Source organism: Gadus chalcogrammus, chromosome 22 (genome assembly GCF_026213295.1).
Source record: "Gadus chalcogrammus isolate NIFS_2021 chromosome 22, NIFS_Gcha_1.0, whole genome shotgun sequence".
Classification (NCBI taxonomy): Eukaryota; Metazoa; Chordata; class Actinopteri; order Gadiformes; family Gadidae; genus Gadus; species Gadus chalcogrammus.
In genome coordinates this window covers 2,550,876-2,569,129 of record NC_079433.1, presented here as the reverse complement: position 1 = coordinate 2,569,129, position 18,254 = coordinate 2,550,876, and the positions used below count along the sequence as shown (strand labels likewise).

The 18,254-nt window shown below is 40.5% G+C and overlaps 1 protein-coding gene across 1 annotated transcript; it reads left to right on the top strand.

The window, feature by feature from the left end:
- The first annotated feature begins 78 nt into the window (after window positions 1-78).
- On the top strand, window positions 79-18,089 carry LOC130375633 (estradiol 17-beta-dehydrogenase 8-like). Its single transcript, XM_056582674.1, has 9 exons — window positions 79-148; window positions 11,521-11,723; window positions 12,548-12,664; window positions 14,154-14,249; window positions 14,463-14,548; window positions 16,081-16,165; window positions 17,040-17,082; window positions 17,442-17,516; window positions 17,677-18,089. The coding sequence occupies exons 1-9, from the start codon at window positions 103-105 to the stop codon at window positions 17,694-17,696; spliced, it is 771 nt and encodes a 256-aa protein (XP_056438649.1). The 5' UTR covers window positions 79-102; the 3' UTR covers window positions 17,697-18,089.
- Window positions 18,090-18,254: the final 165 nt, after the last annotated feature.

The following is an 18,254-nucleotide window of genomic DNA, read 5'->3' as shown; positions in this document are numbered from 1 at the left end:
GACCCCCGGTGCCCCTTGGTGGACCACTTCCTGGACCTCAAGCGGTCCCCCGGCGCCCCCTGGTGGATCAGACTGGCACGACGCACATAAAACACTAACATCATGGCGGCCACAACAAGACTCATTTCAAGGTTGGCGCTGGTCACAGGTCAGTCCCACAGTCCTAACCTCTGCTTCTTACCGTGCTGAACTCAGCTCTTAGTTGTGTTAATTGGTCGAACTGTAGTGGTTGCCAACTGAACCGGCTCCGGTTCTCAAGAACCACCCCGGATTATGTTAACAGAGTTGGACCCCGTTTTGAGGAAGACCGAGCTCTCTGAGTGGCCAACGACGTGCGTCGCGTCGTAGGTCGCATTGGTCGCGACGTAGGTCGCTCGTCGGGCTGCTTTCAGACGCTGTAGTCGCTGGCTGTCTTGGTCGCTCGCTCAAAATCTATGGGCGGTCGTTTATCAGTTAATTTGCATGTTAACTTAACGGGTTTTTTGCGACAGTTGAAGTACCAGAAAGCCCTGCTCTCTGGCGAAAGCTTCCTACAGCTCTTTATTGCAAATATTATTTTTATATTTTTATATTGAAGTAGGCCTACAGTTTAAAATGATGACATCGTTGGTCTATCAGTGTCAATAAAATATATTAGTTGTAATTTGGGGCGGAATCAAATAATGTATTTTATATATTACGTATAGCCTTTTTGTTTTGTTAAATGTCATTAAGCCTAATAAGGTATGTTATGCACAAAGTTCTTCGTTATAGAGTGATATAGGTTAATATAAGCGCATATTGTAGAAGAATTTGTCACAGTGGTTCAAGCGGTAGTGACGCCTGGTTAGTAATCAAGAAGGCGGTTGTTCGATTCTCTCCGGGGTCAGATACATTTCTGCTCTTTTAGTAAAACTTACTGACGCAATCGGCCTCTTTCATTTGAAATTTTTTGTAAGTTTTAGTACGATGGTATGATAATTATACGACGTAATGACGGGCTGCGATGCCTGGCTGGTATCGGCTGGCTGGCTGCGACGACAGGCCAGCCACTGCTGGCCGCTGTCTGCCGCTGGCCACTGGCCGCTGGCTGCGGCTGGCAGCTGGCTCTGGCAGGCTGACCGACTAGGTCACGACCATAAAAGGGTTGCGACCCTTTTGGCGGCAAATAGGTCGCAACCAACCAGAGGTATGGCTGAATGAGCGACCTGTGGCAGCCAGCCATTGTCACCATGGCTGCTACCATAACAAAAAGCCTATATGTTATCAGTTAACATCTCATTGAACAGAATAAATACACGTGCATCAGTATAATAAAAACGTACATAGAATAATATATAGGCCTATTGGTCTATCCATCTATATTTAATTAATTTTAAATTAACTTTGTAATACAGTGATCGAGTGATGTGTACAAATTTATATTGATTATATTGTATAGCCTATTGATTTGTTAAATGTCAAAGACTAATAAAATATCCTATGAAGAAAGTTATAGTGTAATATACAACACTGTCGAAATGTATCGAATAAAATATAGAGGGTAACACCAGGGACACGGAAAGTCAGTCCCAGGGGGGGGTGCTGAGAGAGAGTCTATGTAATGACATCGCAACATCCATTGTTTACAGAGACGAGATGACGGGTGACGTCACATTCAGGGCTCCGCTCTGATAAACACTCTACTGGTGTGTAAAAAGAGTTCTGCCAACTAGCCACTGTTATTCACAAACGTTAGCAAGTAAGCAATGTGGAAATTATGCCTAACCCATTGGAGACCGCGGCTCAATTTCTGTGGAAAACACAATATCTTTAATTTTAAACGTAACGCTATCATGTCATATATGACCACAGACATATGTAAATTACAAATCTCAGTGGGAAGTGGAGAGAGCTGTGAGCTTACCCCCTGGCGACCGGGGTTCAAGTCTGGTTGATGTCTTCTTTTGGAAGACTCTTATCTCTATTTCATGCGAATTATAAAGTCAAGTATAACCATTGTGTTGACTTTATCCGGTGTCTTGATGGTGCATTGATAATTTCGGAGGTTAACACTCTAAACAGCTCAGGGTCGGATCCCCGCAATAACGTTGACTGGGGTACCACTGTCGTTTTTTATTGGTCAACATGGAAAAAACATGAGGGGTAACTCTGTCGGTTTTTATCGGCCGTCATGAAATAAACATAAGGGGTAACACTGTCGATATTTATCAAATAAAACATAGGGGGTGACAATGTTGTTTTTTTATTGGTCATCATGAATAAAAACATAAGGGGTAATACTGTTCTTTTTTATTGGGCGTCATGAAAAAAAACATAAGGGGTAACACTGTTGTCTTTGTCAAATAAAATATAAGGGGTAACACTGTCGTATTTTATTGGTCGTAATGAAAAAAAACATATAAAAGAAAAAAAAATTGTCTTTCTCAAATAAAATATAAGGGGCATAAATGTTGTTTTTCATCAGTCATCATGGGAAAAAAACATAAGGGGTAACACTGTAGATATTTATCAAATAAAACATTGTAACACTGTTGTTTTTCTTTGGTCGTCATGAAAAAAAACATAAGGGGTAACACTGTCGTTTTTATCAAATGAAACATGAGGGGTAACACTGTCTTTTTTATCAAATGAAAAATAAGGGGTAACACTGTAGTTTTTTATCGGCCGTCATGAAAAAAACATAAGGGGTAACACTGTAGATATTTATCAAATAAAACATTGTAACACTGTTGTTTTTCTTTGGTCGTCATGAAAAAAAACATAAGGGGTAACACTGTTGTTTTCATCAAATGAAACATGAGGGGTGACACTGTCGTTTTTTATTGGTCAACATGGCAAGGCAAGGCAAGGCAACTTTATTTATATAGCACTTTTCATACACAAGGCAGACTCAAAGTGCTTCACATATAAACATTGTTATACAATAAAATAAAATAATAGATAAGTAAAAGAAAACATATGCAAAGAAATGAGTAAAATAGAAAGTTAAAAAGGCTTTTTAGCAAGTAAAATTGAAAGTGCAATGTATTTAAGAAAGTGAGAAAATTAAATTGAAAGTAATTTAAGATCAGATCAACAGACTCTCTGGAACCCAAGTCGGGACTACAACCCGACCTAAAGGACAATCTATTACAATATTCTAGGACTCTAGCCCAGAACCAAAGGCAAACAACAAACAAATATTCAGTTTTCACTTCGTCAAGCTCTTAATGACACAACTTCATTACTCAGCAAATGTCATGTATTTTTCTGGTAAAAATAGAAAATAAAGGGAAAGTTAAAAAGGCATTTTAGTAAAATAAAGGTAAAGTATTTAAGATTTAGCAGACAGCTAAAGCAAACATAAAAGTCTTCAATCTTGTTTTGAAGGTGCTCAGAGTTGGGGCAAGTCTTAAATCCTCAGGGAGTTTATTCCAGCTATTTGTTGCATAGTAACTAAATCCTGCTTTCCCATGTTTCGTGTTTACTCTGGGGATAATTAACAGATTGGTCTCAGAAGATCTTAGTGTTCTAGAAGGCTTATGTAGTGGAAGCATATCAGTTAAATATTTTGGGCCTAAACCATGTAGGGATTTATAGGTTAGCAACATGATTTTAAAATAAATTCCCTGACCTACAGGAAGCCAATGTAACGATTTAAGAATTGGTGTAATATGTTCAAATTTTTTGGTCTTTGTTAAAACTCTAGCAGCAGCATTCTGAACAAGCTGAAGCTTCCTTAGAGTTTGTTTTGGGAGACCTGTAAGGAGACCATTGCAGTAATCAAGCTTACTAGTGATAAAGGCATGTACAAGTTTTTGTAAGTCTTCGGTGGACATGAGCCCTCTAAGTCTTGCTACATGTTTAAGGTGATAATATGCAGATTTTGTAACTGATTTGATGTGACTTTCGAAATGTAAATCAGAATCCATGATAACCCCTAGGTTTCTGGCTTTGATTGAGGTTTTCAGGGACAGAGAGTGAAGGTGTTGGGTTACTTTAAGCCTTTCCGTTTTAGCACCAAATACAACATGGAAAAAACATAAGGGGTAACACAGTTGTTATTTTATTGGTCATCATGAAGAAAAACATAAGGGGTAACACTGTCGTTTTTTATTGGTCGTCATGAAAAAAAACATAAGGGGTAACACTGTTGTTTTTTTATTGGTCGTCATGAAAAAAAACATAAGGGGTAACACTGTCGTTTTTTATTGGTCGTCATGATAAAAAACATAAGGGGTAACACTGTTGTTTTTTTATTGGTCGTCATGAAAAAAAACATAAGGGGTAACACTGTTGTTTTTTATTGGTCGTCATGAAAAAAAACATAAGGGGTAACACTGTTGTTTTTTATTGGTCGTCATGAAAAAAAACATAAGGGGTAACACTGTTGTTTTTTATTGGTCGTCATGAAAAAAAACATAAGGGAAATAATAGAAATACACAGATACATTTTTATGTAATTTATATCCTCTTTATTGATGATTGATTATTGTGTAATGTCATCGCCTCAGTGGTGCAGTGGAGTGCACTCTGCCTAACTCACTGGAGACCGGGGTTCAATTCCTGTGGAAAACACAATATCTTTAATTTCAAACGTAATGCTATCATGTCTATTGTACTGTCATATATAACCTCAGACAAAAATCTCAGTGGGAAGTGGAGAGAGCAGTGAGCTTTCCCCCTGGAGACCGGGGTTCAAGTCCGGTGACTTCTGTTGGAAGACTCTTATCTCTATTTCATGCGAATTATAAAGTCAAGTATAACCTTTGTGCTGTCTATATCCGGTGTCTTGATGGTGCATTAATAAGTTCGGAGGGCAACACTCTAAACAGCTCAGGTTCGGATCCCCGCAAAAACGTCGACAGGGGTACCACTGTTGTTATTTATTGGTCAACATGGAAAAAACATGAGGGGTAACACTGTTGTTTTTTATTGGTCGTCATGAAAAAAACCACAAGGGGTAACACTGTCGTATTTTATTGGTCGTAATGAAAAAAAACATATCAAAAAAAAAAAATTGTCCTTCTCAAATAAAATATAAGGGGTATCACTGTTGTTTTTCATTAGTCATCATGGGAAAAAAACATAAGGGGTAACACTGTCGATATTTATCAAATAAAACATAGGGGGTAACACTGTTGTTTTTCTTTGGTCGTCATGAAAAAAACCATGACCACTGTCGTTTTTTATTGGCCGTCATGAAAAAAACATAAGGGGTAACACTGTCGTTTTTTATTGGTCGTCATGAAAAAAAACATAAGGGGTAACACTGTTGTTTTTTATTGATCGTCATGAAAAAAAACATAAGGGGTAACACTGTTATGTTTTTTATTGGTCGTCATGAAAAAAAACATAATGGGTAACACTGTTGTTTTTTATTGATCGTCATGAAAAAAAACATAAGGGGTAACACTGTTGTTTTTTATTGGCCGTCATGAAAAAAAACAAAGGGTAACACTGTTGTTTTTTATTGGTCGTCATGAAAAAAAACATAAGGGGTAACACTGTTGTTTTTTATTGGTTGTCATGAAAAAAAACATGAGGTAACACTGTTGTTTTTTATCGGTCGTCATGAAAAAAACCACAAGGGGTAACACTGTTGTTTTTTATTGGTCGTCATGAAAAAAAACATAAGGGGTAACACTGTTATGTTTTTTATTGGTCGTCATGAAAAAAAACATAATGGGTAACACTGTTGTTTTTTATTGGTCGTCATGAAAAAAAACATAAGGGGTAACACTGTTGTTTTTTATTGGTCGTCATGAAAAAAAACATAAGGGGTATCACTGTCTTTTTTATTGGTCGTCATGAAAAAAATAAGGGGTAACACTGTTGTTTTTTATTGCTCGTCATGAAAAAAAACATAAGGGGTAACACTGTTGTTTTTTATTGGTCGTCATGAAAAAAAACATAAGGGGTAACACTGTCATTTTTTATTGGTCGTCATGAAAAAAATAAAATGGGTAACACTGTCTATATTTATCAATTAAAACATAGGGGGTAACACTGTCGTTTTTATCAAATGAAACATGAGGGGTGACACTGTCGTTTTTTATTGGTCGCCATGAAAAAAAACATAAGGGGTAACACTGTTGTTTTTTATTGGTCGTCATGAAAAAAAACATAAGGGGTAACACTTGTTTTTTATTGGTCGTCATGAAAAAAAACATAAGGGGTAACACTGTTGTTTTTTATTGGTCGTCATGAAAAAAAACATAAGGGAAATAATAGAAATACACAGATACATTTTTATGTAATTTAAATCCTCTTTATTGATGATTGATTATTGTGTAATGTCATCGCCTCAGTGGTGCAGTGGAGTGCACTCTGCCTAACTCACTGGAGACCGGGGTTCAATTCCTGTGGAAAACACAATATCTTTAATTTCAAACGTAATGCTATCATGTCTATTGTACTGTCATATATAACCTCAGACAAAAATCTCAGTGGGAAGTGGAGAGAGCAGTGAGCTTTCCCCCTGGAGACCGGGGTTCAAGTCCGGTGACTTCTGTTGGAAGACTCTTATCTCTATTTCATGCGAATTATAAAGTCAAGTATAACCTTTGTGCTGTCTATATCCGGTGTCTTGATGGTGCATTAATAAGTTCGGAGGGCAACACTCTAAACAGCTCAGGTTCGGATCCCCGCAAAAACGTCGACAGGGGTACCACTGTTGTTATTTATTGGTCAACATGGAAAAAACATGAGGGGTAACACTGTTGTTTTTTATTGGTCGTCATGAAAAAAACCACAAGGGGTAACACTGTCGTATTTTATTGGTCGTAATGAAAAAAAACATATCAAAAAAAAAAAATTGTCCTTCTCAAATAAAATATAAGGGGTATCACTGTTGTTTTTCATTAGTCATCATGGGAAAAAAACATAAGGGGTAACACTGTCGATATTTATCAAATAAAACATAGGGGGTAACACTGTTGTTTTTCTTTGGTCGTCATGAAAAAAACCATGACCACTGTCGTTTTTTATTGGCCGTCATGAAAAAAACATAAGGGGTAACACTGTTGTTTTTTATTGGTCGTCATGAAAAAAAACATAAGGGGTAACACTGTCGTTTTTTATTGGACGTCATGAAAAAAAACATAAGGGGTAACACTGTTATGTTTTTTATTGGTCGTCATGAAAAAAAACATAATGGGTAACACTGTTGTTTTTTATTGATCGTCATGAAAAAAAACATAAGGGGTAACACTGTTGTTTTTTATTGGCCGTCATGAAAAAAAACATAAAGGGTAACACTGTTGTTTTTTATTGGTCGTCATGAAAAAAAACATAAGGGGTAACACTGTTGTTTTTTATTGGTTGTCATGAAAAAAAACATGAGGTAACACTGTTGTTTTTTATCGGTCGTCATGAAAAAAACCACAAGGGGTAACACTGTTGTTTTTTATTGGTCGTCATGAAAAAAAACATAAGGGGTAACACTGTTATGTTTTTTATTGGTCGTCATGAAAAAAAACATAATGGGTAACACTGTTGTTTTTTATTGGTCGTCATGAAAAAAAACATAAGGGGTAACACTGTTGTTTTTTATTGGTCGTCATGAAAAAAAACATAAGGGGTATCACTGTCTTTTTTATTGGTCGTCATGAAAAAAATAAGGGGTAACACTGTTGTTTTTTATTGGTCGTCATGAAAAAAAACATAAGGGGTAACACTGTTGTTTTTTATTGGTCGTCATGAAAAAAAACATAAGGGGTAACACTGTCATTTTTTATTGGTCGTCATGAAAAAAATAAAATGGGTAACACTGTCTATATTTATCAATTAAAACATAGGGGGTAACACTGTCGTTTTTATCAAATGAAACATGAGGGGTGACACTGTCGTTTTTCTTTGGTCGTCATGAAAAATACGATAAGGGGTAACACTGTACTTTTTATCAAAAAAAACATAAGGGGTAACACTGTCAATATTTATCAAATAAAACATAGGGGGTAACACTGTTGTTTTTCTTTGGACGTCATGAAAAAAAACATAAGGGGTAACACTGTCGTTTTTTATTGGTCGTCATGAGAAAAAACATAAGGGGTAACACTGTTGTTTTTTATTGGTCGTCATGAAAAAAACATATGAGGTAACACTGTTGTTTTATATTTGTCGTCAGGAAAAAAACATAAGGGGTAACACTGTTGTTTTTTATTGGTCGCCATGAAAAAAAACATAAGGGGTAACACTGTTGTTTTTTATTGGTCGTCATGATAAAAAACATAAGGGGTAACACTGTTGTTTTTTATTGGTCGCCATGAAAAAAAACATAAGGGGTAACACTGTTGTTTTTTATTGGTCGTCATGATAAAAAACATAAGGGGTAACACTGTCATTTTTTATTGGTCGTCATGAAAAAAAACATAAGGGGTAACACTGTTGTTTTTTATTGGTCGTCATGAAAAAAAACATAAGGGGTATCACTGTCTTTTTTATTGGTCGTCATGAAAAAAATAAGGGGTAACACTGTTGTTTTTTATTGGTCGTCATGAAAAAAAACATAAGGGGTAACACTGTTGTTTTTTATTGGTCGTCATGAAAAAAAACATAAGGGGTAACACTGTCATTTTTTATTGGTCGTCATGAAAAAAATAAAATGGGTAACACTGTCTATATTTATCAATTAAAACATAGGGGGTAACACTGTCGTTTTTATCAAATGAAACATGAGGGGTGACACTGTCGTTTTTCTTTGGTCGTCATGAAAAATACGATAAGGGGTAACACTGTACTTTTTATCAAAAAAAACATAAGGGGTAACACTGTCAATATTTATCAAATAAAACATAGGGGGTAACACTGTTGTTTTTCTTTGGACGTCATGAAAAAAAACATAAGGGGTAACACTGTCGTTTTTTATTGGTCGTCATGAGAAAAAACATAAGGGGTAACACTGTTGTTTTTTATTGGTCGTCATGAAAAAAACATATGAGGTAACACTGTTGTTTTATATTTGTCGTCAGGAAAAAAACATAAGGGGTAACACTGTTGTTTTTTATTGGTCGCCATGAAAAAAAACATAAGGGGTAACACTGTTGTTTTTTATTGGTCGTCATGATAAAAAACATAAGGGGTAACACTGTCATTTTTTATTGGTCGTCATGAAAAAAAACATAAGGGGTAACACTGTTGTTTTTTATTGGTCGTCATGAAAAAAAACATTACGGGTAACACTGTCGATATTTATCAATTAAAACATAGGGGGTAACACTGTCGTTTTTATCAAATGAAACATGAGGGGTGACACTGTCGTTTCTCTTTGGTCGTCATGAAAAAAAACATAAGGGGTAACACTGTTGTTTTTTATTGGTCGTCATGAAAAAAAACATTAGGGGTAACACTGTTGTTTTTTACTGGTCGTCATGAAGAAAAACATAAGGGGTAACACTTTCATTTTTTATTGGTCGTCATTAAAAAAAACATAATGGGTAACACTGTCATTTTTTATTGGTCGTCATGAAAAAAAACATAATGGGTAACACTGTAGTTTTTATCAAAAAAACATAAGGGGTAACACTGTTGTTTTTTATTGGTCGTCATGAAAAAAACCATAATGGGTAACACTGTCTATATTTATCAATTAAAACATAGGGGGTAACACTGTCGTTTTTATCAAATGAAATATGAGGGGTGACACTGTCGTTTTTCTTTGGTCGTCATGAAAAAAACCATAAGGGGTAACACTGTACTTTTTATCAAAAAAAACATAAGGGGTAACACTGTACTTTTTATCAAAAAAAACCTGAGGGGTAACACTGTTGTTTTTTATTGGTCGTCATGAAAAAAAACGTAAGGGGTAACACTGTTGTTTTTTATTGGTCGTCATGAAAAAAAACATCAGGGGTAACACTGTCGATATTTATCAATTAAAACATAGGGGGTAACACTGTCGTTTTTTATTCGTCTTCATGAAAAAAAACATAATGGGTAACACTGTCGATATTTATCAATTAAAACATAGGGGGTAACACTGTCGTTTTTATCAAATGAAACATGAGGGGTGACACTGTCGTTTCTCTTTGGTCGTCATGAAAAAAAACATAAGGGGTAACACTGTTGTTTTTTATTGGTCGTCATGAAAAAAAACATTTGGGGTAACACTGTTGTTTTTTATTGGTCGTCATGAAAAAAAACATAAGGGGTAACACTGTCATTTTTTATTGGTCGTCATGAAAAAAAACATAATGGGTAACACTGTCTATATTTATCAATTAAAACATAGGGGGTAACACTGTCGTTTTTATCAAATGAAATATGAGGGGTGACACTGTCGTTTTTCTTTGGTCGTCATGAAAAAAACCATAAGGGGTAACACTGTACTTTTTATCAAAAAAAACATAAGGGGTAACACTGTACTTTTTATCAAAAAAAACCTGAGGGGTAACACTGTTGTTTTTTATTGGTCGTCATGAAAAAAAACGTAAGGGGTAACACTGTTGTTTTTTATTGGTCGTCATGAAAAAAAACATCAGGGGTAACACTGTCGATATTTATCAATTAAAACATAGGGGGTAACACTGTCGTTTTTATCAAATGAAACATGAGGGGTGACACTGTCGTTTCTCTTTGGTCGTCATGAAAAAAAACATAAGGGGTAACACTGTTGTTTTTTATTGGTCGTCATGAAAAAAAACATTTGGGGTAACACTGTTGTTTTTTATTGGTCGTCATGAAAAAAAACATAAGGGGTAACACTGTCATTTTTTATTGGTCGTCATGAAAAAAAACATAATGGGTAACACTGTCATTTTTTATTGGTCGTCATGAAAAAAACCATGGTCGTCAGCCATACCTCTGGTTGGTTGCGACCTATTTGCCGCCAAAAGGGTTGCGACGCTTTTATGGTCGTGACCTAGTCGGTCAGCCTGCCAGAGCCAGCTGCCAGCCGCAGCCAGCGGCCAGTGGCCAGCGGCAGACAGCGGCCAGCCATGGCTGGCCTGTCGTCGCAGCCAGCGGCCAGTGGCCAGCGGCTGGTCTGTCGTCGCAGCCAGCCAACCGACACCAGCCAGCGTCGCAGGCTCGCAGCCCGTCATTACGTCGTATAATATCATACCATCGTACTAAATCCTTCTAAAATTCAAGGCGCCCTGGCATGGAGGGGGTACTTGGAGGTACCTCCTCAGAGAGTCAGGGGTCATCTGAGGGTACCCCACTGGTTGAATGTAGGTTTTTCTGATTTTCTTGTGTTTTAGATTTTGTTTGTCTTCGCAGTAACACATGCAAACCGTGTGCGTGCCACAGCGCATATGTTCCAAATGTGTTTTTTTTGGTAACTATATTATAACTATATTAATATTCATAATTAACTATCTTCAACAGCAACCAACCAATGATTGTATTTATTTTGAATTAATAAGCATAAAAAAAACGCCTCTATTTGCGATTTTGTGCATTAAACCAAAAACCAACGGAGCCCATAATTCAGTCTCTCATAACATAAGGGTTCTTGGGGTGGACGCCGCTGGCCCCTGCTGGTGGAGAGATGGTATTGCAGGCTTCATCACAGATCATCGGTCAATGATGAAGCCTGTCATACCATCTGTCCGCCAGGAGGGGGCAGTGGGATCGGCCGCGCGGTGTGTCAGCGATTCGCCTCTGAGGGCGCGCTGGTGGTGGTGGCGGACCTGAACGAGGAGGCGGCCAATGAGACGCTGCGCAGCCTGTCACGTGACCACAAAGTACAAGAACACATGGCGGCGGCGGTGGACGTCTCGTCCAAGCAGAGCGTTGAGGACTTGGTGGAGAGCATACAGGTGAGACACAGACAGGTGAAACACAGACAGGTTGACACAGACAGGTAGAGCCGCATACAGGTGAGACACGGACAGGTAGACACTAGGGATGGGTCAGAATATTCAATTATTTGATTATTCCTTCCCGAGGGTCAAAGCCCATTTTTGACATGTGGACCATTAACATTTTTTCTCATTCAAATAAACAAGAATTAACGGACGGAACTAATGTTGGTTCTGTAGCACTATCAGTTTTTTTTTGTTATTATTAATCATGTATAGAAAAACAATAAACGCAATACACAAGCATTAGTAAGGGCTGATGCCCGATGAGGTGTCCAATATCAGGGATTAATGGATGAGGGTTGCCTCCGCGAAGAACATTAATTCCTGACAATGGACAACTCGAAGGGCATTATCCCGCTTATACCACGGTCACTTGCCAAAGAAAATAAATTAAGATCATTAATTTATAATTTCTTGCGTTTTACAGTCCAAATATAATTTTTGTTCACAAGCCATAACTTTGTTTCCCTGGTAACGCCTGAGGGTTTGACCAATACCTGGAGCAACCTTTACCTTCCAGTAAGGTTCTTATGCAACGGGATGAAACTGAAACCAAAGATGAGCAAATCAGGAGAACAAGCAAATAATAAATTGAATATCACAAGAACCCGCCACCCTGCGTCCTCTGAGCCAGTTTCCTTTCTCCTGTCTCCTGACTCCTGTCTCCTGTCTCCTGTCTCCTGTCTCCTTTCTCCTGTCTCCTGTCTCCTGTCTCCTGTCTCCTGTCTCCTGTCTCCTGTCTCCTGACTCCTGTCTCCTGTCTCCTGTCTCCTCTCCAGCGCCGCTACTTCCAGCCGGCGTCGGTGTGCGTGAACGCGGCGGGAATCACGCAGGACGACTTCCTGTTGCGGCTGGAGGAGGCGGCCTTCGACCGCGTGGTCGGCGTGAACCTCAAGGTGAGGCTCGGAGCCGACGCCCACTCCAACGCCACCGGGGGGGAGGGGCCAGAGCCGGGGGGGGGGGGGGTTGACCCTTCAACAGCTGATTGGCGTACCACCTTATCAATATTAGAGTATTGATTATAGTCATGGATGTACTATAGGTGATATGGACACTCGTGAGGAGTCTGTGTGTCCGTCTGACTTAAAGTCCGTCTGTCTTATGTCTGTCTCTCTTATAGTCAGTCGGTCTTATAGTCAGTCTGTCTTATAGTCCGTCTGTCTTAAATTCTGTTTGTCCGTCTGTCTCAAAGTCTGTCAGTCTTAAAGTCTGTCAGTCTTATAGTCAGTCTGTCTTCTAGTCTGTCTGTCTTATAGTCCGTCTGTCTCAAAGTCTGTCAGTCTTATAGTCTGTTTGTCTGTCTGTCTTAAAGTCTGTCAGTCTTATAGTCCGTCTGTCTCAAAGTCTGTCTGTCTTATAGTCTGTCTGTCTTATAGTCTGTCAGTCTTATAGTCTGTCTGTCTTATAGTCTGTCAGTCTTATAGTCTGTCAGTCTTATAGTCTGTCAGTCTTATAGTCTGTCAGTCTTATAGTCTGTCTGTCTTAAAGTCTGTCTGTCTTAAAGTCTGTCAGTCTTATAGTCTGTCAGTCTTATAGTCTGTCTGTCTTATAGTCCGTCTGTCTCAAAGTCTGTCAGTCTTATAGTCTGTTTGTCTGTCTGTCTTAAAGTCTGTCAGTCTTATAGTCCGTCTGTCTCAAAGTCTGTCTGTCTTATAGTCTGTCAGTCTTATAGTCTGTCAGTCTTATAGTCTGTCAGTCTTATAGTCTGTCTGTCTTAAAGTCTGTCAGTCTTATAGTCTGTCAGTCTTATAGTCCGTCTGTCTCAAAGTCTGTCAGTCTTATAGTCTGTTTGTCTGTCTGTCTTAAAGTCTGTCAGTCTTATAGTCCGTCTGTCTCAAAGTCTGTCTGTCTTATAGTCTGTCAGTCTTATAGTCTGTCAGTCTTATAGTCTGTCTGTCTTATAGTCTGTCAGTCTTATAGTCTGTCAGTCTTATAGTCTGTCAGTCTTATAGTCTGTCTGTCTTATAGTCTGTCTGTCTTATAGTCTGTCTGTCTTATAGTCTGTCTGTCTTATAGTCTGTCTGTCTTATAGTCTGTCAGTCTTATAGTCTGTCTGTCTTATAGTCTGTCTGTCTTATAGTCTGTCAGTCTTATAGTCTGTCAGTCTTATAGTCTGTTTGTCTGTCTGTCTTATAGTCTGTCTGTCTTATAGTCTGTCAGTCTTATAGTCTGTCAGTCTTATAGTCTGTCAGTCTTATAGTCTGTCAGTCTTATAGTCTGTCTGTCTTACAGTCTGTCTGTCTTAAAGTCTGTCTGAACCTCAGAGGCTGCAGCACTTTGCTAGTCAGAAGGAATAAGTTGGCGAGGCATTGAGTCCTCCAAGTGACGTTTGAGTAGCAGAACAGAACCAATGTACTGCGGAACCTCTCACCCGTCTCCCTCCAGGGGACCTTCCTGGTCGTTCAGGCCGTTGCCGCGGCGATGGTGGCCAGCGGAGTATCCAAAGGTTCCATCGTTACCGTGGGCAGCATCGTGGGCAAGGTGTGTGCGTGTCCCAGACCCACAGCGACCAATCATATTGAAGGAGACCAAAACATGAAAGGACGGTGTGTGTGTGTGTGTGTGTGTGTGTGTGTGTGTGTGTGTGTGTGTGTGTGTGTGTGTGTGTGTGTGTGTGTGTGTGTGTGTGTGTGTGTGTGTGTGTGTGTGTGTGTGTGTGTGTGTGTGTGTGTGTGAGTGTGTGTGTGTGTGTAGGTGGGCAACATTGGGCAGGTTAACTACTCGGCGTCCAAGGCAGGTGTGGAGGGAATCACCAGAACGGCCGCCAAAGAACTCAGCAGGTCGGTAGAGACACTACCGTTCAGTGTGTACTAGTGAACATGCAGTGTGTAGTAGAGGAAATACAGTGTGTAGTAGTATTATCCTGTGTTTAGTACTGAACATGCAGTGTGTGTGTGTGTGTGTGTTGTAGTGAACATGCAGTGTGTCATAGTGAAAATCCTGTGTGTAATAGTGAACCCCCTGTGTGTAGTAGTGAACCCCCTGTGTGTAATAGTGAACCCCCTGTGTGTAATAGTGAACCCCCTGTGTGTAATAGTGAACCCCCTGTGTGTAATAGTGAACCCCCTGTGTGTAATAGTGAACCCCCTGTGTGTAATAGTGAACCCCCTGTGTGTAGTAGTGAACACCCTGTGTGTAATAGTGAACCCCCTGTGTGTAATAGTGAACCCCCTGTGTGTAATAGTGAACACCCTGTGTGTAATAGTGAACCCCCTGTGTGTAATAGTGAACCCCCTGTGTGTAATAGTGAACCCCCTGTGTGTAATAGTGAACCCCCTGTGTGTAATAGTGAACCCCCTGTGTGTAATAGTGAACCCCCTGTGTGTAATAGTGAACCCCCTGTGTGTAATAGTGAACCCCCTGTGTGTAGTAGTGAACACCCTGTGTGTAATAGTGAACCCCCTGTGTGTAATAGTGAACCCCCTGTGTGTAGTAGTGAACACCCTGTGTGTAATAGTGAACACCCTGTGTGTAATAGTGAACCCCCTGTGTGTAATAGTGAACCCCCTGTGTGTAATAGTGAACCCCCTGTGTGTAGTAGTGAACCCCCTGTGTGTAATAGTGAACCCCCTGTGTGTAATAGTGAACCCCCTGTGTGTAGTAGTGAACACACTGTGTGTAGTAGTGAACACCCTGTGTGTAATAGTGAACCCCCTGTGTGTAATAGTGAACCCCCTGTGTGTAATAGTGAACCCCCTGTGTGTAATAGTGAACCCCCTGTGTGTAGTAGTGAACCCCCTGTGTGTAATAGTGAACACCCTGTGTGTAATAGTGAACACCCTGTGTGTAATAGTGAACATCCTGTGTATATTAGTGAACATGTAGTAGTGAACCCCCTGTGTGTAATAGTGAACCCCCTGTGTGTAATAGTGAACCCCCTGTGTGTAGTAGTGAACCCCCTGTGTGTAATAGTGAACACCCTGTGTGTAGTAGTGAACACCCTTAGTGTAATAGTGAACCCCCTGTGTGTAGTAGTGAACCCCCTGTGTGTAATAGTGAACACCCTGTGTGTAATAGTGAACCCCCTGTGTGTAATAGTGAACCCCCTGTGTGTAATAGTGAACCCCCTGTGTGTAATAGTGAACCCCCTGTGTGTAGTAGTGAACCCCCTGTGTGTAATAGTGAACCCCCTGTGTGTAATAGTGAACACCCTGTGTGTAATAGTGAACCCCCTGTGTGTAAGTAGGAACATCCTGTGTGTAGTAGTGAACCCCCTGTGTGTAGTAGTGAACCCCCTGTGTGTAGTAGTGAACCCCCTGTGTGTAATAGTGAACCCCCTGTGTGTAATAGTGAACCTGCTCCGTCCCTTCAGGTACAGGATCCGGTGTAACTGCGTCCTGCCGGGGTTCATCTCCACCCCCATGACTGACAAGGTCCCGGAGAGAGTGATCCACAAGGTGAGGGGAGAGGGATCCACAAGGTGAGGGGAGAGGGATCCACAAGGTGAGGGGAGAGTGATCCACAAGGTGAGGGGAGAGGGATCCACAAGGTGAGGGGAGAGGGATCCACAAGGTGAGGGGAGAGTGATCCACACGGTGAGGGGAGAGTGATCCACACGGTGAGGGGAGAGGGATCCACAAGGTGAGGGGAGAGGGATCCACACGGTGAGGGGAGAGGGATCCACACGGTGAGGGGAGTGATCCACACGGTGAGGGGAGAGTGATCCACACGGTGAGGGGAGAGGGATCCACAAGGTGAGGGGAGAGGGATCCACAAGGTGAGGGGAGAGGGATCCACAAGGTGAGGGGAGAGGGATCCACACTCTCCCCTCACCTTGTGAGTATGGTGGATCTACCAAAATAAAAGTACCTGCTGATTGAGGAGTGTGAGTATGGTGGATCTACCAAAATAAAAGTACCTGCTGATTGAAGAGTGTGAGTATGGTGGATCTACCAAAATAAAAGTCCCTGCTGATTGAAGAGTGTGAGTATGGTGGACCTACCAAAATAAAAGTACCTGCTGATTGAAGAGTGTGAGTATGGTGGATCTACCAAAATAAAAGTACCTGCTGATTGAAGAGTGTGAGTAGGGTGGATCTACCAAAATAAAAGTACCTGCTGATTGAAGAGTGTGAGTATGGTGGATCTACCAAAATAAAAGTCCCTGCTGATTGAAGAGTGTGAGTAGGGTGGATCTACCAAAATAAAAGTACCTGCTGATTTAAGAGTGTGAGTAGGGTGGATCTACCAAAATAAAAGTACCTGCTGATTGAAGAGTGTGAGTATGGTGGATCTACCAAAATAAAAGTACCGTTGTCCCGTCTGGTTTCAGATGACGTCGCTGGTGCCTCTGGGGAGGATGGGCGAGCCGGCCGGTAAGTCTCCCCCCCCCCCCCCCCCCCCCTAATGTAACGTTAACCAACACAAAGCCATTAACACATCTAATGTAATGTTAACTAACTTCTAATGTAATGTTAACTAACAAAGTCACTTTAACCTATCTAACGTAACATTAAACTAACCGACATGAAGAACTTTAACCTATCTAGCATGACGTTATAACGTTAACGAAGAGAAAGTATCTGTAGCGTAGCTAACGCACCATTATGTTAACTTAACAAACATTAACTTTAACTCTGAACGAGCCACCACTACAACAGAAGGCATGTTGTAGCGGTCCTTGGTCTCTCCGTCATCTGACGTCCCTCCGTCTGCATCCCGTCCGTCTGTCCAGAGGTTGCAGATGTATGTTCCTTCCTGGCGTCGGACGACTCTCGCTACATCACGGGCGCCAGCATCGAGGTCACCGGTACGTGTCTGAGCACCCGCCGGGTGTCACCGGCCCCTTCACGCGGTCCACTGGTCCGAGCTGACCGACGACCTGTCTCACCTCGGCGAGGTGTACCCGTCGTGGCGGTCCAGTGCCGCGCTGTCTCGCTAACCGCTGCATCTTGTGTCTCACCCCTCAGGAGGGCTTTTCATGGGATAGAGACGGCGTCGCCATGGATACACAGAACCTCTCATTGGTCGAGCCAGCTGTCAATCACGACGGCAGCGGGTGCCTTTTGGACTGTGGACGGCGGCCATCTTTAATTAATTATTAATTCTGAAGAAATCAACTTGATTGCCTATTTTTTTTGTAATTATTACATTTGTAAATGCTGTATATTTCTGAACGATCCTGTAATAAATTACAATTTGTATAAAAACATCCAGCAACATTGTTTTGTAAACCTCTTCTGCTTTTTATTGGTTTATTTGGGCGACCTTTTTAAAAGAGAAACAGGCGACACAACAGCGACTCTTTTTAAAAAGGTTATATATTACAGAAACAAGAATTTAAAAAAATTACTTACACACATTATAAAATAATACTTTTTCTTTTTTCCAGCACCATGATTATTGTCAAAACATTGTTTCTCCAACAAAAATAATAAACATAATGGATCCGGTTCTGGGCGGTTCTCCGGACTCTTGGGGAAGGGAACCACCCACTCCTCCCTGCCATACGGACCCCTCTACCTCCCCCCTCTACCTCCCCCCTCCT